At 42.7% G+C, this 23773-nt stretch overlaps 1 protein-coding gene across 1 annotated transcript in view; it reads left to right on the forward strand.

The window, feature by feature from the left end:
- The first annotated feature begins 2595 nt into the window (after positions 1-2595).
- LOC121859365 (mucin-2-like) overlaps positions 2596-23773 on the forward strand; it is a 75352-nt gene continuing 54174 nt past the window's right edge. Inside the window, exon 1 of the mRNA XM_042356142.1 lies at positions 2596-3274. Within this exon, the coding sequence (XP_042212076.1) occupies positions 2596-3274 (679 nt within the window). The remainder of the gene's footprint in view (positions 3275-23773) is intronic.

A 23773-nucleotide genomic window follows, 5' to 3' on the forward strand; every position in this document is an offset into this window, starting at 1 on the left:
AATTAAATATTAACACAATAAAGAGCCTGGTAGGCTGTCACAACAAATTGATTCACTATCGAAACCTTTAAGATACAAGTGATACTAAACATCGAAACATCAAAAGAATAAAAATAAAGCATTGGATTACGTTAACACTGCATAAACATATAAAGACTAACACTGAAATTAACTAACGTGAAACAACACTGAATTACTTAAATGTAACTAAGCAAGCACTGATGGACACATAAGAGACATAAATAGGTACTCACTTAAATATACCACATTGGTGGTGACAGGAACAATCACAGAAATAAAATGAAGTATAACTAACAGGTGACAGGTGTCACTCAAAATAATGTGAGCTGAATGACAAGGAGGACTGGACTAAACTCCGTCTGCTGGTGGGTCCTATATATAAGGTCGGCTCCCGCCACTCCAGTGAAACATGGGTCGTTTAACGATGCAGATGGTCGTTAGAGAAACAAAGAATGCTTGTTGCAAAACTAAATAAAGAAATAAGATGGGCTTGAACAAATAATGACAGTTAAAACCTTAACAGCACAGGGTAAGGTGTCTAGAATATATAATAGTAAATTTAACACATCATTACAGAAATAATATGGAACAACATTGAAGCATGTTATTTACAAAATGATAGAAAAATACGACACGGTCGTAACAATAGACAGACAGGCACACATACACACAGAAAATGTGATAAAAGAAAACATATGAGATACTGATAAATAGGAAATAAAAAATAAGTGGATGGATCACTACAATAGAGAGAGATGGAAATATGAAACGGACCGACAGCCAAATACCAATATAGACTGGTTTAAATAATTTAATTTTACAATATTCCGAAAGGTTAGGTTAGGTTAGGTTAAGTTAGGTTAGTCGTATAGCTGAACAATGTGTACAGTTGGGGACATTTTAGGCAAATAACTAACTTGTAGTTCATATATATATAAGAACATTACATCCACAATAAAATGAAGAATAATCTAAGGTAAAAGGTGTTAATCCCTTTATCTCCCCTTACCTGCTTGACCCTCAGGTAGGTGGTGCCAGATAGTGCCAAAAGTGTTCAGGGAATATCGACAGTGACTATAATATATGAGAATGATTTATATTTCATTCAGCTTACTTGTCACCTCATCCTCAACTCCATTCACCCCTTACTTCTACCCTCATTCCACACTGTTCTCATATCGCCCTTCAGTGGCCTTCACTCATTACCTCACCCCTCACCTCTCTTCTCACCGCTTACCTCACCCCTCACCTCTCATCTCACCCTTCACTCATTACCATCAGCCCTCACCTCTCATCTCACCCCTTACCTCACCCGTCACCTCTCATCTTACTCCTTACCTCCACTCCTCACCTCTCATCTCACCCCTTACCTCACCCCTCACCTCTCTTCTCACACTTAGCCCACCCCTCACCGTTCATCCATACTGTCAACACGTGGTGATTAGTGTTCCTGAGTCTCACACCCAAACCTGTACTCGTTACTTGTGTTTGTAAACAAAATAATCAAACTGTTTCTGGTCGTCTTCAACACAACACTCCTCTGCCTAATCTCCTGTCAACCTTGTAGGCGGATGCATTTATGAAAATAAAACCTACCTTACCCTAAAAAATTTCCTACAAAAGGTTTCTCAACTGTTTATTGTAGTATCAGGTGTGCTTAATAACATAACAAAATTCTACCACAGTCTGACAGCGAGAAAGGTCTAATTTTCAAGATGGCGTCGAATAGCCACCAAATCCTAAAAAATTCCTGTTACTCCTTCATTGTTCATCCTAGCGAAGTAATTTTGATGTCTAACCCCATGTTTTGGTGGCCTAGGAATCTGTTTGGCTTGTTATAAAAGCGACATGATTACATACTTGTGAAATCCAAGATACAATTGGAAATGAGATTATTGAAAAAATGGTTGGAAAACCTGTTTTGGGGATCTCATTCAAACGGAAAGACCGGGCAAGAACCCTCGCACATGAGTCCACCATCAAATTTGCCCAAGGCCGAACCATTGATCCTGCTCTGCTGTTCCAAAGATTTCTGGTTCTGTCAAAAACCCGAGACCTTTCACTGGAAGATGTAATGAGCTATGAGCTCAGCCCATTCCCTACAGCCCTGTTTGAAGCCAAGGAAATCTTTCGTAAAGCTGACAAGCCCCAACTAGCACATGCAGTTGCTTAGTATTCAAGCAAGAAATCAAAAGAAGCTGTCATGGATTCTATCCCACTAACTGAACATTATGTCCTTGACGGTGGTTCCCTGGTTCATCGCTTGCCTTGGAAAAAGGGTGACAGTTATGGTGCCATTGCACGGATGTATTCTGACTTTACCATATGCCATTATGGAAAAGCAACCGTAGTTTTTGATGGCTATAGTAAAGATCCTTCCATCAAAGACAATGGGCATCAGAAACGTGGGCAAAACATCCGCCGATCATCAGCTTCAATGCAAAAACTGAGTTTGTTGGAAGAAAGGATGATTTCCTTTCCAGGTCTTGCAACTAACAAGGACTTATTGATCTTGTAACTGAGGAACTACAGAAGAAGGGCTGCACTGTTATCAATGCATTAGGGGATGCAGACATGGACATTGTCAAGGCTGCAATCAAGGCGTCACAACATCAGCTCACGACCTTGATAGGGGAGGATACAGACCTGCTCATTCTTCTCCTCTACTATGCTGAAGCAAACAATAGGGGCCTCTATTTTCGTTCGGACAAGTCCACAGTTCCTAAGGTTTACAACATCAGTGAGATGAAACAAGTCCTGGGTAGTGACATGTGTTCTCAGTTGCTGTTTATCCACGCTTTCACAGGATGTGACACAACTTCCCGCATTTTCAGTGTTGGCAAAAAGTCAGCGTTCCAGAAACTTGTGAATGGTGAATGGACCATTCAGACCTGTGCGAATGCGTTTCTGCTCCCAAATCAAGCAAACAGTGTCATAGAGGACCTTGGGAGCAAGGCGATGGCAGTTCTGTTTGGTGGCAAGAGTACCGATTCACTTGCCTCTTTGCGCTACAACCTTTTGATCAAGAAAATTGTCTCCGCAAAGTCATTTGTTACCCCAGAACGTCTCCCTCCTACCAAGCCCTCGACTAAATATCATAGCTTTAGAGTGTTTTACCAGATCATGGTGTGGACTGGAAAGGAGAGTGACATGAATGCAGTGGATTGGGGATGGAAACTGGAGGACAATCAGTTTGTGCCAGTTATGACCAAGAAAACTGCTGTGCCAGAAAGCCTCCTGCAGATGGTCCACTGTAATTGCACAACTGCCTGCCGAACACGTTGTAGTTGCAGTAGATACGGACTACCATGCACACCCGCTTGTGGACCATGTCAAATTGAAAACTGTGAGAATCCACATAATTAACCTTTACAGGAGGAAGAGTGTGACTATGACAATTTGTAAACCTGGTTCAGATCAAAGGCATTTTTCAGAAATATATATTATGGGATTTGTTATAACTTTTTACCAGTAATCACTATGCTATGTTAAATATGCTAATTGGTTTTCTAGATGCCCAAAACAAGGGGTCAGGCACCAGAATTACCTGTCTAGGATGAATAATGATGGAGTCATTGGCATTTTCATAGTTTGGTGGCCATATTTGTCCGCCATCCTGGATTTTGTAATTCTGTAATCACTTCACTATTATTTTAAATATGCTAACTGGATTCCTAGATCCCCAAAACATGGGGTTAGACAACGAAATTACTTGTCTAAGATGAATTAGAAAGAGTAATGGGTATTTTCATAGTTTGGCGGCCATATTGGTCCCCCATCTTAAATTATGTAATTATGTAATGACTTCACTATAATTTAGATATGCTAACTGGATTCCTAGTTCTCCAAAACATGGGGTTAGGCACCAAAATTACTTGTCTAGGATGAATAATGAAGGAGTAACGGGCATTTTAAGGACCTGGTGGCTAACTTCGACGCCATTTTGAAAATTAGACCTTTCGTGTCGTCAGACTGTGGTAGACTTTTGATATGTTATTAAGGACACCTGATACTACAATAAACAGTTAAGAATCCTTTTGTAGGAATTTTTTTGGAGTCAAACCATATTTTCAGCCGACTATTGGGGGTGACAGCGCCTCACAGATCACTGAAGACACAACGATGTTTATAAGAAAAAATATTATTGAACTTTAAATGAAGAACTGAGACAAAGAAACGAGAATATTTACCAAAAAAAATTAAATATTTATTTTTGAATGAAAAAGGAACAGCGAAATGCACGAAGAAATATATAGCAAAAATATATTTCCTTGTAATATAAAAGAGCTGAGTGACATAACCGGTAATATTTTATATATTTTTTTAAAATAGAAAAAAAAACACATGTATGAATGTCAACACAATAATTAACACACACACACACACACACACCCGGCCCCCAAAAACACACATGCAAACTATCACCAAAACACAAACACAAACACCACACCCACAAACAAATGTCCCTAAAAAAACATTCGTCCAGTCACCCAGCCATAAGACCAACACACACACACACACACACACACACACACACACACACACACACACACAATCTCTCCTGGCAACTAACCGAAAGACACGATAATTTTACAAAACACAAATATTATATTTCCTTTATGGATAAAGAAATATTCCAGCCCTAACCTATGACATTAAGAATTTACATTTTACAGTGACGTCGTGACTTTGATGCTACTCTTACATGTTATAAAACTCTTACATGTTGATCAAGAGACACAATACCTCTTTTATCATATGTGGACGTCAATCTATGCTGAGCTGGTAACTTTTATGATATTTTGTCAAGAGTGTCTCAGGGATTTTCTTTTAGTTTTTGTTTTGTTTTTAAGTTTGTTGTCAGATGAGTTTATATTATGTAGCGTCTTGGTAAGTTTTGGTAAGAGCTTTCATATTTTGTTTAAGTGACAGGCAGCCAGGTAGACAGACGGCCGTACAGGAAGACCAGACAGGTTGGTGAAATGATAGAAAGACATACAGATAGATAAACAGATAGACTTAAAGATAGTCACGTAGAAAGGCAATCAGGCAGTTAAAATGATAAAAAGACACATAGAAAGACAGATAGACAGACAATCAGACAGACAGACAGAAACTCCAGGTAGATAGACAGGAATACAGAGGCACACAACCCAACAGTAAAGCAGGCAAACTGGAAGAGAAACAAACAATAAGACAACCATACAGACAGAAAGACAGATATATAGACAGATAGACAACCAGAAAGACAAACACACGGATAGAAAAAATACAAATAGAAACAAACTATCGAACACAAACAAATTCGCAGACAAACTTACATACAGACTGATAGGCGAAAGAATATATTTTTATATGTAGTTGGCAAACATCGAGATTCTATATATTCACTGTATATATATATATATTTTTTATTTTTGTTCACAAGGCCGTGATATTTACGAGGTGTTATAAGTGGGTGTAACAGTGACCTTCATAAAATAAATTACCGAATTTTTCAGAGGGAGACCTCCAACTTCCATCACTCCTCTCCTCCTCCTCCTCCTCCTCCTCCTTTCCCTAATCCTCTTCTCTAGCCTCCCCTTCCTCTTCCTCCTCCTCTTCTTTAGCCTCCATCGACTCTCCCCTACTCCTCCTCCTCCTCCTCCTCCTCCTCTCCCTCTTCAAATCTAGCTTCAATCACCTCTCCCCTCCTCCTCACTCTTTCTCTTCATCTTTCCATTTAAACTCTAACCTCAATCATCTCTTCCCTCCTCCTCCTCCTCCTCCTCCTCCTCTTCAAAAGCCTCCATCCTCTCCCCTCCTCCTCCTCCTCCTCCTCCTCCTCCTCCTCCTCTCCCTCCCTCCTCCTCCTCCTCCTCCTCCTCCTCTTCAAAACTAGCCTCCATCACCTCCTTCCTCTTCCTCCTCTTCTGGAAAAACATTTAGCGTAAAAATTGCAGGTTGATATTACGGACAGGTGTAGCGTGTGTTAGTGATTTTCCTGTATTATGAAGGGACCCCCCACTTCCTCTCTTCCTGTCCTCCCTCTTCTCCCAATTCGCTCTCTCCCACTCATATCACCCGCCCTCTCTCACTCCCTAAACACTTGCACCCTCCTTCCCACTCTCCCTCCTTCCCTCTCGCTCTCTCTCACTCCCTCACACTCATACCCGTTTCCCCTCCCTCCCTTCCTTATCCCCCTCTCCAACTATAATTCATGCCCTCCATTCCCTCTATTCTTTCCTATCTCCTTCTTTTCCTTCCTTCCCCCCTCCCCCTTTTCCTCCCTCCTTCGCCCCCTCTCTCCTCATAACCTCTCTCCCTCATCTTATTCAATTAAAAACAATACAATCTAAGTTATTTTTAATTATTTCAGTTACTATATATGTGACCCATGCCTCATGTAGTCAACACCCCTATAATGGTGTGTTGCATCATGATCATTAATGGAAAACCCAACAGTAAAACCCTACCTTGACAATGCTACTGACAGAGTAATCAAGGCGAGGTATTAAGGTGCATGTATGTCCTCATCTTAGAGTACAAATTATGACAGTTTATCATTTCACCCGATGAGTACGATGTCTTCTTGAGTACACTGTCTTAAACCCTGGAATACAAAAACCACCGTACCTGAAGGAATAGATCAATACTTTGAAGGGATCAAATTATCGTATTAAAGTGGTGAAGTCACAATACGGCGATTAAGTCACCGTACTCAGGCGATTCCGTCACCGTACTCAGGCGATTAAGGGAATAAGTTTTTGCACTCAAGGAATCAAGTAATCATACTCAAGGTATTAAGTCATTGTACTCAAGGGATTAAGTCATCGTACACAAGGGGTTAAGTCATCGTTCTCAAGGGATTAAATCATCGTTCTCAAGGGATTAAATCATCGTGATCAAGGGATTAAGATATCGTACTCAATGCATTAAGTCATCGTTCTCAAAGAATTAATTCATCGTACTCAAGGGATTAATTCATCGTACTCTAGGGATTAAGTCATCGTACTCAAGGGGTTAGTGGTAAGTCTTGAAAGTAAAGACACTTAGTAAAGTTAGCTGCTGGTACGTGTAACACTGATAAGATGAAGATACGGCGTAATTCTTTCCATGTTGTTAGTGTTTTGTTAAATGTGACTCATAACAAGGCTAGTGTATTATATTTTTGTTCGTAGTTATTTAATGAGAAGCTAAGTTAACAATCAAGACTTACAGACAGACGGACACAAACAGAAGATTCGTGCATATATATAGTCAGAAAGAAGAGGCACACATACAAGCAAAAGGGATTGACATAGACAGACAGGAGAAACAAGCAGACCGATAAACAGGGCAGACCAACATAAACGACAGACAAAAGAGACAGTCACACAGACAGGCAGATGAAACAGACACAGACATATAACCAAACACAGAAAAAAATCAGACGAAAAAAAAACGGTAGACGACACTACATATTTATTTGATCATATTTCACGTGAAGTATAATTTGTTGTAAACCCTGGAAACATATGAGGTGTCATAACCTACACACACACACACACACACACACACACACACACCCACACCCACACACTATTATGATTTCCCCATAGACAGAGAGAAACACATGGGAAGGCTCGGCTTACTCTCCCCCTTTTCCCTCCGCTGCAAATTATCTCGTGAAAAAAAAATCAGCGTTCATGGTGAGGACAGGTATAGAGTGTGTGTTGGCAACCCTCTTTTGTTACGTAGGGGACGCCTCTCTACCTACCTCCACTCCCTCCCTCACTCATACACTTATTCCCTCCCCCCTCCCTCTCTCAATCTCTTTCCTTCATTTACTTGCCCCACCGCTCTCTCTCTCTCTCTCTCTCACTTATTTTTTCCCTCCATCTCTTTCTCAATCTCTCCCCTTATTCCTTTGTTCACTCTCTCTCTCACTCCCTCTCTAATTAACTTATTCCTCCCCCTCTCTCCCCCACCTTCTCACTCTCTCCTTTCACTCATTCACTCTTTCCCTCCCTCGCTCACGCCCTGTTTTCCTCCCCCTCTCTCTCACTTCCTCTCTCCCTCACTCTAATTCTCTCTTCTATCTTTTCATCTCCTCACCCATTTCTTTTCCCTACCTACTTGCCTCCCCCCTCTCTCTCTCTCTTTCTCTCTCTCTCTCTCTCTCTCTCTCTCTGTCTATTCCTCTCCGGCTGATCTCTCCCTCTAACTCTCTATCCTCCCCTCCACCTCTCTCATTTACTTACATTTCTACATATGTGATAGGTAGCAGGTAGTTGGGAGGTACTACCGCCTGGGAAGATATTGGAAGTATAATGCGTTGTCTATTGGTAGACCCTGCTGCCACATGGCATCAAAAATTTTGTGACCGTCCCAGGTTGCTGATCTGACTTTCTGCCTCATTTACACACAATTGTAGGGTCTCAATTGTTTCTCTTACTTTGACAACACAACATTCATTCATCGTTTCTCACTTTTGATATGTTATATTTTTTTTTCCATTTCTGTATTTATTTTTTATAATGCAATTTGTTCCTTCTTTTGGTCTGTCACCCCCCAAGGCCTTGATGTGGGTCGATGACTTGTGCCTGGATGGACTAATCCCCCATTTAAAAAATGGTTAGGTTAGGTTAGCTTATATTTGTATTTCATGGTAAGTATTGAGAATAAATTTACGTCTATACATTTACTCTATACTCACATCTGCAAGTGTACTTAAATACCAAATAATCACCCTGTCTCTGGCTCTAACCCTTATTGATACATCATACCCTGTTGGTGCGTCCGAGTCTCTCTCTCTCTCTCTCTCTCTCTCTCTCTCTCTCTCTCTCTCTCTCTCTCTCTCTCTTCAACCTTTTGAGCAACGCCATCCTCTGGAGTGTGAAGGTCGAGACTAACACACCAACACACACACACACGCACACAAACAAAACTTTTGACTTTGAAAAGAAAAATTCCACAATACCCAAGTTTGAGGAACATCAGTCCGTGGACCGCTGTTGATTCTGATCACCTGGAGAAGCGATGGCCGAACCTTTCTTGAGATTTAGAGGATAAATTTCGTCATTAATTTTTCCTCCAAGGACGACACAATAGTTATAAATTACAAGATTAAATGGAAGCGTTCCAGATAGTTCATGATCATACATTTTGTGCTGACCTTGTGAGTTTAAGATTTGATATCGTACGAAATCTTAAAACTTCTGAATTTCAGCCATAAGTCATAATCGATACTTTCAGAACATTTATTGACGATCCGTTTCAGACTGCAATCAGGGCGAAGTGTGATGACGCAAAATTTCCTCATCAGAAGGAATAACCTATCATGGACTGATGGTTACATGTGTTCCCTGAAGAATGCAGTGATGGGTAGGGAAACACCGGGTAACACTGAAGTCCGTTTATTATGGATGAGAGAAATACAAGTGGTGACTCGCGTGTGCCATGCACGGCTCACACAGTCAGACTGAGACTGCCTTGCCATATGGCAGCCTCGGGGCAATGTTGCCACATAACACGTGCAGTGTTGCCACGTAATTATATATATAAATGCTACTCGGCACAGTAGCCTATTTACAAGGTTGCTACTCGGCACAGTAGCTTAGATGCATAACCTACATGGACAAGGAGTCAGGTGGCGCTAAGCTGATTGGACGTCATTCTTTCAATGTCTTGAAGGTGTCAGTCAATAATGTCTTGAGTTATGATTCTTTCATGATGTCAACTGTATTGTACTTAAAAAGACATATACAGGCAGATGAACAGAAGAGAGAGCCACACACACACACACACACACTAAAAAAAACACAGAAAAAACATGTAAACTAAATTAAGTTTTTCATACAAATTTTTCACACACGATAAAATTTTACAATCACTTGAAAATTGTGATGCGCCATAGACGGTGATAACATACACGTTCATAAAAAATTATATCACAATATATCCTCTTTTTTCCTCTGTTACGATGAGGGAGAGTAGAATCTCCTCCATCTCTTCCCCTCTCCTCTTCATACTCAAAAAAAAAATAGTCCGGGGAAAAAATAATTCCCTTTGATGGTCTAAAAAGAAGAAAAAGATGTTGGGTGTGTTTTGAGGACCTTGCTGAGGTGTGCTTGCGAGATATATCTCTCTCCCTTACTCCCTCCTCACCTCATACCTCCTCCTTTACCCCTCTCCATCAGCTCCATCCTCATCCTCTCACCCTTCTTCTTTATCTCACTCATTACCCCTCCTTCCTCTTCCTCATTTCCTCATCCCTGTATCCCTCTCTCTCATCTCCCTCTTCACCCCTCCCCCTTCCCTCACCTTTTCCTCTCATCTTTTTCCCTCTCCCCCCCGATACGTCTCACTTTTCTCACCTTAACCTCTCCCTTACCTCCCTCCTTACCTCTCCTTCCCTCACCTACTCCTCTTATCTACCTTTTCTCCTACCCTTCATCACCCTCTCCTCTTTTCACTCCCCCTCTTCTTCCTCAACTTCAACCTCACTTCCTCCCCTTCCCTTCATATTCTCCCTTTCCTCATCTCCTTTTCCTCCTAACCTTCTCTGCTTTTCACCTCCTCCCTTCCAATTTTTCTCCCAGCTTCATATCCATTCCCCACCTAATCCTCCCCTTCCTAACCTTTTCCCTTCGTCATCTGCTCTCCTCCCATTCTTCTGCTGCTCCTTCTCCCTCTTCTCTTCCTAATTTCCTTCCTTTCCTCACCTCCTCTTCCCTAACCCCTTTCCTGCCAATTCTCCCTCTTTTCCGGTTCTTCCCTTCTTGCCGAATTTCCTCCCTTTTATTCTTCTACCTTCCTAACCACCTTCCCTTCCTTATCTCCCCTTCTTGCCTCCCTTCCTCCTCCTCTTTTCTCACCTCCCCACTCACTTCCTTTCACAATACCCTATGGTCATCATTACAAGTGTTCATGAAAGACTCTGCAGGTGTTTTCAGAGGGTGAAATTTTCTACCACCATAATCTTGGTACAGGAGAAACATCTTTAGTTCACACTTCCCTAACACGAAACGAAGGCCTGGAGGAGAATGAGTCTGGATGTGTGAAGGAGACCCGAGCCATGTCTGTAGAGCTGAGTGACTGAGAGAAATAAGATAGGTATAGTTGAGTATGTGCCAGAAGGGAGGGGAGGGGAGGGGAGGGGAGGAAGGCTTAGTGAAATTATACTCCAGTTCTGTCTCATACTTGTCTAACTAAAATTACTCTATATTCATTTTTTATTATAATATCCTATAGAACCATTCCATTTGCATACACACACACACACACACACACACACACACACACTACTACTACTACTGCTACTACTACTTTGCTGTCACTTGGAATCGAGTATGGCGATCATCTAGCTATGATACAATAACATGCGTTATTAAGGATGTCACCTTCATTGGTGAGTTGTGAGGTGACTAAAGAGGCCGATGCGGGACCGGCAGAGTTGTTCACAGATGTTGCACATGTGGAGGGCTACATCGAGTTCGGGAGGGGCGGTGGCAGCGTCTTTCCGGCGTTGGCGCTTGTCTGCCTCGGTTTGCAGTCGGGCTAACTCGACAGTATTGACACCTTCTCGTGTGGTGCTCCTCCAAGCGTTACGATGCGGAGAAAACGTCTCTCAGGTGAGGGGGTCGATTTGGCACTTTTTCAGGTTTCTCTTAATACTATCCTTATAACTTTTCATTTGGCCGCCGGCGTTACATTTGCTATTCGTTAGGTGACTGTAAAGGTGCCTCCTGTATGTGACCCATGTCTCGCTGCCATATAGCAGGGTGGGGAGGACCACTGCTCGATATACGTGTAATTTTGTAGATAATTTCAGCTCCCTACAGCTGAAGGCATGGTTTCAGAATCTGCCAAAGGCTTGAGATGCACAGTCTGATCCGATGATGAGTCTCTTCATCGATATCCATAGTGGTGGACAGGTGGGAGCAAAGATACCGAAAGTGATTAACATTAGAGAGGGTAGTACCGTTAAGATGGATGGATGGTGGAGGTGTGTCTGAACTAGGGGCAGGTTGAAAGAGAATCTGAATCTTACGTACATTCACCTCAAGGCCGGAATGTACATACGCATCTGCGTAGGTGTTCAGGATCTCTTGTAGATCGCTTTCAGTGTGAGCAACACGAGTGAGGTCGTCTGCATACTGAAGTTCAGTAATGGAAGCTGCAGAGATCTTTGTTAAAGCCTGGGCTCGACTTAAATTTGAAAGACCCTTCACCGGGTACTCGATGTCCACCCCGCCTGTTAAATTGGCACTGGTATGGAAGGCAGCCAAGAAAATAGAAAAGAGAGTTTGTGCCAGTACACTCCCTTGTTTTACCCCATTTTGATGGGGAAGAATTTTGGTGGGCAGCCTAAACGGCTGAGGGTCCGCCAGAGGTCTTCGCCGTTGACCGAGTCGAAGGCCTTTGTTAGGTCGATGAAGACCATATACAGGTCACGACGCTGTTCTCTGCACTTTTCCTGTATCTGGCGGGCAGCAATGATCATGTCAGTGGTGCCACGTGATGGTCTAAAACCACAGTGAGATTCTGGGAGGAAGTTTTCCGCCTGAGGAAGAAGTCTGTTTATGGGGACTGGCAATAATCTTGCCAGCTACGGAGCAACAGAGAGATCCCACGGTAGTTGCCACAGTCTGACTTGTCTCCATTGTTCTTATAAATATTGACGATGGGGGCGTCTTTAAGACTTGGGGGATTTCCTCCTATTCCCATATATTCTCCAGGAAAGAGTGGAGACGGCTGGTAAGCAGAGGTCCTCTTGCTTTATACATCTCGGCAGGAATTCCATCAGGCCCTGAGGATTTGTTATTTTTCATCTGTTTGATGGCAGTAGTCTACCTCATACAGGGATGGGGGATAGCTGAGGTGAGTCACCTCTGGATGCTGAGGGACATGCTGGGTAGTCAGGACATCCACATCAGTGTTTCGGTTGAGCAGTGAATGGTAGTGCTCTTCCCAGTGCTGAAGGACTCCTTCATCGTCTTTGATTATGGAGTTTCCGTCAGATGAGCGGATGGGGGCTGCGCCATGAGTGATTGGCCCATAAAATTTTGGGTGGAATTGAAAAATTCACCCATTTTGTGCTGATCTGTAAATTTCTGTGTTTCACATGCTTTATTTTTAAACCAGTCGTTCTTTAGATTGCGAAGTTTCCTCTGAGCCGCAGCTTTCTTCTTGCGGAAGGTATCAGCTTTGGTCCGAGACTCAGGGTTGTTCTGCCAGTCAGTTAAAGCAGCACGTTTATCATTGACGAGTACATTGATTGCCGGATCATTTTCATCAAACCAGTCTTGGCGTATTCTTTTGATCCGGCCGCTTAGAGTTAAAACCGCTCCTGGAGGCTTGCTGCCTTCTAATTTTCTTCCCCAAAATTAAATCCATTCCATTTTCTATTCTATGCTTTTAACTCATTCTCTTCACTGATACGGTAAACGAAAACTATTTTTTTTTTTTTGTAAACCTTGGGAGAAACTTTCTCATTCTACTCTACAGTCTCTACACCGAGGTGCAAATCTACGGTGTCCATAACCTACTTTTCACTTACTCGTCAAAATACTCATTCTGGGGTATATACAGTAAAATTTCCCATACTACTGTAATTCTATAGTAATTTATTGTCTAGAAATATCGATAAGAAAAACGTAAATAAGGGCTAAACTTATTGTACTAAAAAGTTTAAATCATCGTTCTCAGGGGATTATTTCACTGTACTCAAGACCTTAACTCATAGTACACAAGGGCTTAGCTCATCGTACTCAAGATCTTAAACCATAGAACTCAAAGGATTTGCCTTTTCCTACTACTCAAGTGCTTAATTCATCGTACTCAAGAGTTTAACTCATAGTACTTGTTACGAACCCCTCCACCCCGCACTACGAACCACGCCATCTATTGTCCTGATCTACCTACCCACCACGAGCAACGCCATCTAGGGACGAGACACGTGTATGACTCGTCTTAGTTACCACTCCGAGGTTTCCCTTCTCCATATCCTGGGTTGCGTCACCTCCTCAGTCTTCTTTGTCAGCTCCAATTCGAGGAGAGGCACTTGGCTCTGGGAAGTGACCACAGGATCATCTATCCTCTAAACCTACGTGCAGTGACTACCTACCGTCTTCTACAATACTCAGCCTTACTCGTCAGCCATCTCAGCTCCTCACTTAAGTACATGTATCTTGTATTACCTCCCCCACGTCCACTTGCTTCAAAATTGTTTATGTTGTATTAATATGTATATACTGTTAATGTTTAGGTTAAGTTTGGTTAAGGGTAATTTATAAGCTGAATATTTTGTTAAGGGATTTATGGTACTCTATTATATACAACGAAAACTCGCATCCTTTGTCTACCCTTTTATAGTCCGATTGTCTTTGTTTTTTTTTATTGTTGTTACCTGTTGGGATCTGGGTAGACGTATAACTATATTCTAAATAACTCGTAACAAATGGCGATGACAGGACTCGACCTTAAGTACCATATTCCTTCCTCCCTTGTTACTCAGTGTTAATTATTCCTCCCAGTCACTTCTGTTCACAATTGCTTTACGGTAGTTTAAAGTTTCCTTCATATGTGTGTGCATATATTGGTATTATCGTATAGTAAGAGTGACAGACGTAGGATATTAGGTTCCAAGTGTCATAAGGCTTACCTGTTATTACACGTGGCAGTTGTGTAGTAAGTCTTATCGAGTGTTGGGAAGAATCCGGATCTGTTTAATGCCGTACCCTCACTCCAGAGTAGGTTGTTCCATAGTCACTAGTTTACGGTGAAGTGATATCTTGGGACGCCACGCTCTACCAGGACCCCATAATTATAAAGCCTCAATTATTGTTCTTCTCATTATCTCATTCAGGGTCAATCATACCATTTATCAGGGTTGTTAATCCGGATCTTTATATTAATGCCGTAATACGCCCTACCTCTTTCAAGTATATCAGGGTTGTTAATCCGGATCTTTATATTTATGCCGTAATACGCCCTACCTCTTTCAAGTCTCTTATCCTTATCTAAGGATCTTCTCAGAAGAACAATAATCATAAGTGTAATTTCCCTAGGTATAACTTGGTTAGTTTTCGGGACTTTCTGGTTATCCACACTGCCGTGATATTTTCTAGGTTATCCACTTATCTTATCTTTTGGACCATTAGTTAATTTATCCTATTTTTCTTAACAATGGCCACCTCAGGTTTTGATCTCCAGGATTTTATTGAAAATCCTTCCGTAGCTAAATTACGTGTTAATATCCTGAAGAAAGAATGGAAAGAAATAATAACTATTATAATAATATCCCATTTTCACAGCAACTGACTAAGGAAATGTTAAAAATCATGTGATTGAAGTGCTGGTTCAACATGAAGTTTTAAAAGAATCCGCTGTTGACAGATTAACGCCCATGTCCAAGAAACTTCAACCACTATCCACCACCCCTCCTCACTCAGAAGTTGCTTCAGGTCTGGCTAGCCCTCAAGAAAAAACACAACGAATAGACGCCTTGGAACTAGAACGAGCTAGGTTCGAGATCCAAATCAAAATGAAAGAACTCGAGTTGGAACAGGCCAAGTTGGAGCAGCAGGCCAAGTTGGAGCCTGAAGAAAGGTCGGAACAGGCCAAGTTGCAGCAGGAGGGTTAGACTGAGAAGAACTACAGGTAAGAGATAGAAGTCACCTTAACATCGGAGTTAGATCAAGGGAAGTGGCATTAAGAAGAAACTGGCTGCTTTTAACCCTGCCTGCTTCTTCCCTTGTTCCCGGGTTTGATGAATCCGATATGGACGGGTCATTTAGGACTTTTGAGAAAATAGCCGGGAAGAATGAGTGGCCAAAGGACCAGTGGTGTCAGTGTTGGTTCTAGAATTATATGTAAGTGGTAAGGCTCGTAGAGTTTATAACTGTTTGAACCAGACTGATGACTATGATAACGTAAAAAGAATATCCTCCTCTTATGCTATCACGCCAGATGGATACCGGCGAAGTTTCGTAAATAACCAAACCATTTTTCCACACCTTTGTTGAGTTTGCTCAAAAACAGGTTTTTAAGTGGTTAGGGCTACAGACCTCCATTTCAGGATTTGTTAAATTTGGTAGTCCTGGAGGTGGAAACAAGATACCATTTCATCTTGAAGCATGTGGAGGAAACATGGAGGACCAATTTGGGGGCGATGCTGCTGAGCTGGCTGATGCGTACCTTTTGTTGAATGGAGTCACTGGGCAGTAGAGAACGTGAGTACTTCCCGACATGTGCAGGTCTCTCCTCTGATGATAACCTTGGGAACGTGGTGTGGTAAGTCCCGAAAGGTCCACACCTACTCCCCCGATGCAACCAAAGCTTACTTGTTCTTACTGTAAACCCAGGCCGCCACGATCCAGAATTGTAAGCTTACCCAAAGTGTCAGGCATTACTAAAAATGTCTGAGATTCCTGGTCCCAAATCCAGAAGCCAATAGCAAACACCAATGTGGAAAGGCCCATCAGGATCTCTTCTCTTCATTCACCTATAAGGGAAAAATTTCAATCATAGAGATTCTGATTCTTTCCCTATTCGTAACTTCTACGTGATACGGGCGCAGCACAATCTATCCTCCTGTTTAACGTCATTCCCGATATATCTACCGCATTTCTAATGAGAGTGTTTCTAATTTCAGATCTCTCATCCCATTCTTCCTATCCTTTGGCTAAAGTGCACCTCCAATGTCCCTTGATTACTGGGGAAGTACAAATAGCCAGGAAAAAGACAGCTGTGTGCGAGCATTCATTTATTATTGGGTAATGACTTGGTAAGGAGATCTAGTGGTTCCTAACATAAGACCAGTCGACTCTCCACTTACCTGTCAACTCCACCACTGTTGTAAAAGCTATTCCTCATCTTTTCCCATCTTGTGCTGTCACCCAGTCACAGAGTGTGCGAAATGGGCCCTCTTCGTCTAAAACCACCTCTAATATTTTCCTCCCACAGAAAGATCTGTATACAGCCAAGACAATTAGTAAGATGAGCTCGTTAAAGCTAACAATCTGATCCATCATTAAACTTCATCATGCAGCAGTTGAGGGTAAAGGTGCATAACACCCTTCCATTTTTATTATCATGAAGGGGGTTTTGATGAGAGAACCTAGGCCCCTGAGCTGCTTATCTAGACACGTGGTCTGAAATACATCAAGTGGTAATTCCCACCTCAGTCAGACCAGCATTAATTGCCTTTGCCCATGATGGTATTTCAGGACATTTGGGAATCCTGAAAACATATAAAAAGCTCCTCCAACACTATTATTGGTCTGGACTTAGGAAGGATGTGTCAAAGTACCTAAAATCTTGTCATATTTGTCAAATGGTAGGAAAACCAAATGAAAGTATACCAGCAGCTCCCATTAAGCCCATCCCAGTATTTTCTACACCATTTGAAAAGATTGTTGTGGATTGTGTGGGCCCATTACCAAAGACTAAGAAGGGAAATCAATTCCTGCTCACAGTTATGGATACCAGTACACGTTATCCTGAGGCTTTTCCCCTTAAAAGCATCAATTCAAAAAACGTAATCAAACATCTTTTGCACCTTTTCACTTCAGTGGGCATTCCTAAAGAGATCCAATCCGATCAGGGCACCAATTTTACGAGCAATCTTTTCAAACAGGTGATGAAAAACCTCAGTGTGGACCATTGTACATCTTCGGCTTACCACCCACAATCCCAAGGTTGCTTGGAACGGTTCCATCAAACTTTCAAATCAATGCTCAAAAAATACTGTATAGAACACCAAAAGGAATGGGATGAAAGCATAGACTTGTTACTCTTTGCCATCAGGGAATGTCCCCAGGAGTCATTGGGTTTCTCCCCGTTCGAGTTACTATATGGGAGACAAATATGGGGACCCCTTAAAATAGTAAAGGAGCAGTGGTTTGACACTCCATCTATTAAGCCCGCAACAGTTTCCCAATACATTGACACTTTACGGGACAAATTAACTGAAGTCTGAACCATTGCTCAGTCAAACTTAAACAAAGTTCAAGAAAAAATGGTGAAGTCCCAACCTAAATCAGTTGAAAGATCATTTTCTCTAGGTGACAAAGTGTTACTCTTTCTACCCATTCCAGGCTCTCCCCTTAAAAGCAAGTTTACTGGTCCCTATATAGTTGCTAATAAACTATCTCCCCTCAACTATATAGTCCATACTCCTGATCGCAGAAAAGATTCACAACTTGTTCACATTAATCTCATGAAACTTTACCATTCCAGGCAGTCAGAGGAAGACATCCCAGAGGCTATAAGTCAACCTGTATTGCATTCGGTTTTGTCAGGGCCGGAGCCGGAGACAGATGACATGGACCTTTTGGAGAATTTAGACTTCCCTCTACCTAAAGAAAACCCTGCTAACAGTCACATACTCAACATAACTTAGCTGAGCCTAGTACCTCCCGGGCTCAACTCCTACCTCTCATTCAAAACCCGATGGCACTTTTCGTTTCTGTACCGATTATCGTAAAGTGAACCAGGTCACTGTCTCAGACTCCTACCCTTTACCTTTAATTGAAGATATAATAGACAGCATAGGCTGTGCCAAATTTATCAGTACGGTGGACTTATTGAAAGGATATTATCAAGTGGGACTCACGGATAGGGCCAAAATAATCTCGGCATTTATAACTCCATTTGGTCCTTTTCAATATTTGGTTATGGCGTTTGGCTTTTCTAATGCTCCGGCCACATTCCAGAGGGCCATCAACTTCCTAATTCAGGACCTAGGTGGGACGTTCGCCTACCTGGATGACCTGGTGGTGGTGTCGGACAGCTGGGACGAACATCTGGTGCGTTTGGAGATACTGTTTGCACGACTGCAAGAGACTGGATTCACCATAAACCTGGCTAAATCTGCTTTTGGCCGGGCCTCAGTGACTTACCTGGGACACATCGTTGGGCATGGTATGGTGAGACCCAAGGACGCAAACGTTAGAGCCATCTTGTCCTTCCCCACTCCAAGGACGAGGAAGGAACTCATGCGCTTCCTGGGGATGTGCGGCTACTACCGTCGGTTCTGCAGTAACTTCTCCAGCGTGGCCGGACCCCTCACAGACCTTACCAGTTCTGCGGTCCCTTACATCTGGAACCAGAGGTGCGACCAGTCTTTCCACCGCCTCAAAGCCTTCCTTGCCTCCAAGCCTGTAGTCCACCCCCCTGACTACACCTCGCCCTTCCATCTGCAAATCGACGCTAGTGGTGTCGGAGTGGGGGCTGTGCTCCTACAACCCGACCCAACCACTGATGTTCTTCACCCTGTGGCATATTACTCCGCCAAGTTGAAAACATCAGACCAACTACTGACCATAGAGAAGGAGGCCTTGGCTCTGGTGTTGGCAATAAAGAAGTTTGAATGTTACCTCCAGTCTTGCCCACAAACAACCCTAGTCTTCACCGACCATAACCCACTCACGTTCATCCAAACCAACAAGACCTCCAACCAGCGAATCCTCCGCTGGGCTCTCCTCACCCAGCCCTATAATCTACAAGTCCGGCACATAAAGGGGGTCGACAACCTGATTGCAGACTCCTTATCCCGAGCTCCAGTGGAAATGCAGCAGCTACTCTCCAGACGCACCAGTTGATCACCTCCTTCGCGCCAGCGCTACGGAGGTCTTTGGAGGGGGGGTGTGTTACGAACCCCTCCACCCCGCACTACGAACCACGCCATCTATTGTCCTGATCTACCTACCCACCACCACGAGCAACGCCATCTAGGGACGAGACACGTGTATGACTCGTCTTAGTTACCACTCCGAGGTTTCCCTTCTCCATATCCTGGGTTGCGTCACCTCCTCAGTCTTCTTTGTCAGCTCCAATTCGAGGAGAGGCACTTGGCTCTGGGAAGTGACCACAGGATCATCTATCCTCTAAACCTACGTGCAGTGACTACCTACCGTCTTCTACAATACTCAGCCTTACTCGTCAGCCATCTCAGCTCCTCACTTAAGTACATGTATCTTGTATTACCTCCCCCACGTCCACTTGCTTCAAAATTGTTTATGTTGTATTAATATGTATATACTGTTAATGTTTAGGTTAAGTTTGGTTAAGGGTAATTTATAAGCTGAATATTTTGTTAAGGGATTTATGGTACTCTATTATATACAACGAAAACTCGCATCCTTTGTCTACCCTTTTATAGTCCGATTGTCTTTGTTTTTTTTATTGTTGTTACCTGTTGGGATCTGGGTAGACGTATAACTATATTCTAAATCCCCAACTCGTAACATACTCAAGACCTTAACTCATCGTACTCAAGAGCTTAACACATAGTACTCAAGAGCTTAACTCATCGTTCTTAAGGGCTTAACTCATCGTACTCTCGAATTTAACTCATCGTACTCAAGAGCTTAACTCATCGTACTCAAGAGCTTAACTTATCGTACTCAAGAGCTTAATTCATCATATTCAAGAGCTTAACTCATCGTACTCAAGAGCTTAATTCATCGTACTGAAGAGCTTAACTCATCGTACTCAGGAGCTTACCACATCGTACTCAAGATCTTAACTCAATCGTACTCAAGAGCTTACTTCCTCATATTCCAGGGGTTAAGAGCAGATCTAATCACACATATGGCAGACGGTAGCTAAAGTCTCTCCCTTAAGATAAAATATTCCTTTTACCATTAAGACCAGAAGCAATGGTGGGAGCGAGCGGGTTCTTTTTATTGGGCTTCTAAATTTCTAAAGATATCTGATTTTTTTTTTAATCTCTCTCTCTCTCTCTCTCTCTCCCTGTTTCTGTACCTATATATATATATCTGTCTTACTCTCTCCTTTTCCTTTTTCTTTCTCTTCCTCTGTTTTTATGTCTTTGTCTTTGTTTCTCTGTTTCTCTTCCTCTTTCTGTCTTCTTACTCTCACTTTCTCTTCGCACACACACACACACATACACACACACAGACTTTGTTTTTGAGAGGGTATTTGCTAGTATTTATCAGTCAATTGATCCACAGCAATATGGCAATATGAGGACCTGCTCTACATCACACTGCTTAGTTAGTTTCCTGGATTTTCTGCACAAAAACCTGGAGAAAAGTAAGACATTACTGGCCGTTGCCCTTGTTGACTTCAGGAAGGCTTTTGACCTTGTTGATCACTGCACTGTTATCAACAAGGCCATTGCACTAGGGCTGCCCACCAACCTGGTCTCATGCCTCACTTATTTCCTGAGTGAGCATCGTCAGGCAGTGAGGTACCAGGGTTCTGTCGCCACATTCCAACACCTCACCTGCGGTGTTCCCCAGGGGACCAAGATGGGACCACTGTGCTTCCCAATCCTGATCAACGACGCTCTATCGGACACTCCTCACAGGTGGAAGTACGTGGATGACTGCACTGTGGGGGTTACAGTGGACAACACCTCACCGGACTAATCATCGCTACAAGGAACCCTGGACAGGCTACGGGCATGGACTACGGAGAACAAGGTCACCATCAACCACACCAAAACTGTAGTCATGCACATGAACACCGCCACCACTCCAGTGCAATCTCCAGCAGTCACAGTGGGTGCCCGTCCTCTCCAGCTGGTGCAGTCTGCTAAACTCCTGGGTGTAACTATAGACCACAAACTGGACTGGAAGGCCCATGTAAACAACACTATCAAGGAAGCCTCGTACCGTCTCTACATGCTACGACGACTCAGGTCACTTGGGGCACCCACGTCAGAGCTGAGGACTATCTACAACGCTTTTATACTCCCAAAATTAACATATGCGTCGCCAGCCTGGTCGTCTTCTCTCAACACTACTCAACAACGTCAGCTAGAGAAAGTACAGAAGAGGGCCTGCAGAATCATGCTCGGCGCAGACTACTCCGGCTACAACAGCGCTCTCTCCACCCTGGAAATGCCATCCCTCAATGACCTCCACCACCACGCACTAGCAAGTTTGGGTTGTGGACTACTGCACCATCTTCGTCATCGCCACTTACTGCCACCTGCAGTCCCCCGCCCACCTAGCGAACTCCGCCAATACAACAAAATTCAGCCCTTAAAAGCCAGCACTGATAGTTATAAGAACAGCACCATCCCATCTATTGTTGAAATAATAAACAGCTCCTGATTTATGTACTGTACAGCCTGTAAATGTATTGAACGTATATTATTATGTCTAAATCACATGTAAGTTTGTATATTTTCAGCCCCGGCTGCAACTCTATTAATAAACCGTTTATTATTATTATTATTATTATTATTATTATTATTATTATTATTATTATTACACACACACACAGACACACAGACAAACAGACACACACACACAAATAAATATATAAAGAACCTAACCCAACCTAACCTAACATAACCTAACCTAACCTAAACTAACCTAACCTAACCCAACCTGTCCTGTCTTACCTTCCGTCTCTCACAGCATTAGGATGGGCTACCATACCTAACCGCAGTATATCTCAGTGGTGTGTTCCGGTCGTTCCAAAGCCACCAAGAGCCAACTGCATTTCAACTACGAATGAGTTTCCAAGGATATGGTCTTCTTCCTCCTGCTTTTCCACCCCTTCCTCGTCCTCCTCCTACTCCTCCTCCTTCTCCTCCTCCTACTCCTCCTGCATAAACCTTGTTCCTCCTGAATCTACCCTCCTCCCACTCTTCCACTCAGTTACTGCCATCCTCCTTCAGCCAGGTCCTCCTCCTCCTCCTCCTCCTCCTCCTACACAGCTTCTCCTCTTCCCACCCTTATGCTCCTGCACTTATCCTCCTCCTTTTCCCTCTATCCTCCTCTTCCACCCACTGTCCTCCTCCTCCTCCTGTACCCCAGCCTCCTCTCTCTCCTCCTCCTCCTCCTCCTCCTCCTCCTCCTCCTCCTCCTCCTCCTCCTCCTCCTCCACCAATCTTCCTCCTCCACCACCCATCCTCCTCCTCCACTAACTGCTTAAGTCAGCCTTCTGGGACACGCACCTGGAGGGATATAGTTTAATCCCATACAAGCAAAGTGTGTGGGTGTATGTGGGTGTATATGAGAATGGTTGCATATGAGTGTGTGGGTGTATGTCTGTATTGTGTATGTTTTGTTTATTGAAGTTGTTATAAAATTGTACAGTAATCATACAGCCAAAATACAGAATGGTAGTGTAGTTATTGTAGTACAATTATCTCACAAACTACAATATGGGAAAGGTTTGTGTTTTTAATAATTATGCCACACACATATATACATGACACTATATGCAAATGTCTTAAGAGTATATAAGCTGATGAACTCTCTATAATAATTTTATTCAACACGTCGAAAAAAAATCATGAGTCTTACCATACACTATTGAGGACGTTCCTAACCTAACCTAACCTAACCTAACCAAAACTTGACTAACCTTAGTTAACCTTCCCAGACGTAATAAAAACTTAATCTATCCTATACTATACTAACCTGATCTTACCTAGGCTAACCTAGCTTACTCTAACTTACTTTTTTCTTTACCTAGTATAACCTAAGCTAACTTAAACTGCTCTAACCAAATTCGGACGATATCCACAAAATATGACTTCAGATTTGATTACGTTAGAATTATTTTAGCTTTGGTTAAGTTATGTTGAGGTAGGGGTAGGTTAGGTTTGGTTAGATAAAGTTAGGTGTATGTTAGGTTACGTTATCGTAGGACAAGGGAGGTTAAGGTATGCTATGTTATATTAGGTTAGGTTAGGTTAGATTACATTAGGTCAAGTTAAGCTAGGTTAGTTCAGGCTAGTTTAAGTCAAGTTACGCTAGATAAGACTACAACCTGTTCAGCTAAGTAATTCTAGGTTAGA

Source organism: Homarus americanus, unplaced genomic scaffold (assembly GCF_018991925.1).
Source record: "Homarus americanus isolate GMGI-L3 unplaced genomic scaffold, GMGI_Hamer_2.0 scaffold29734, whole genome shotgun sequence".
Taxonomy (NCBI): Eukaryota; Metazoa; Arthropoda; class Malacostraca; order Decapoda; family Nephropidae; genus Homarus; species Homarus americanus.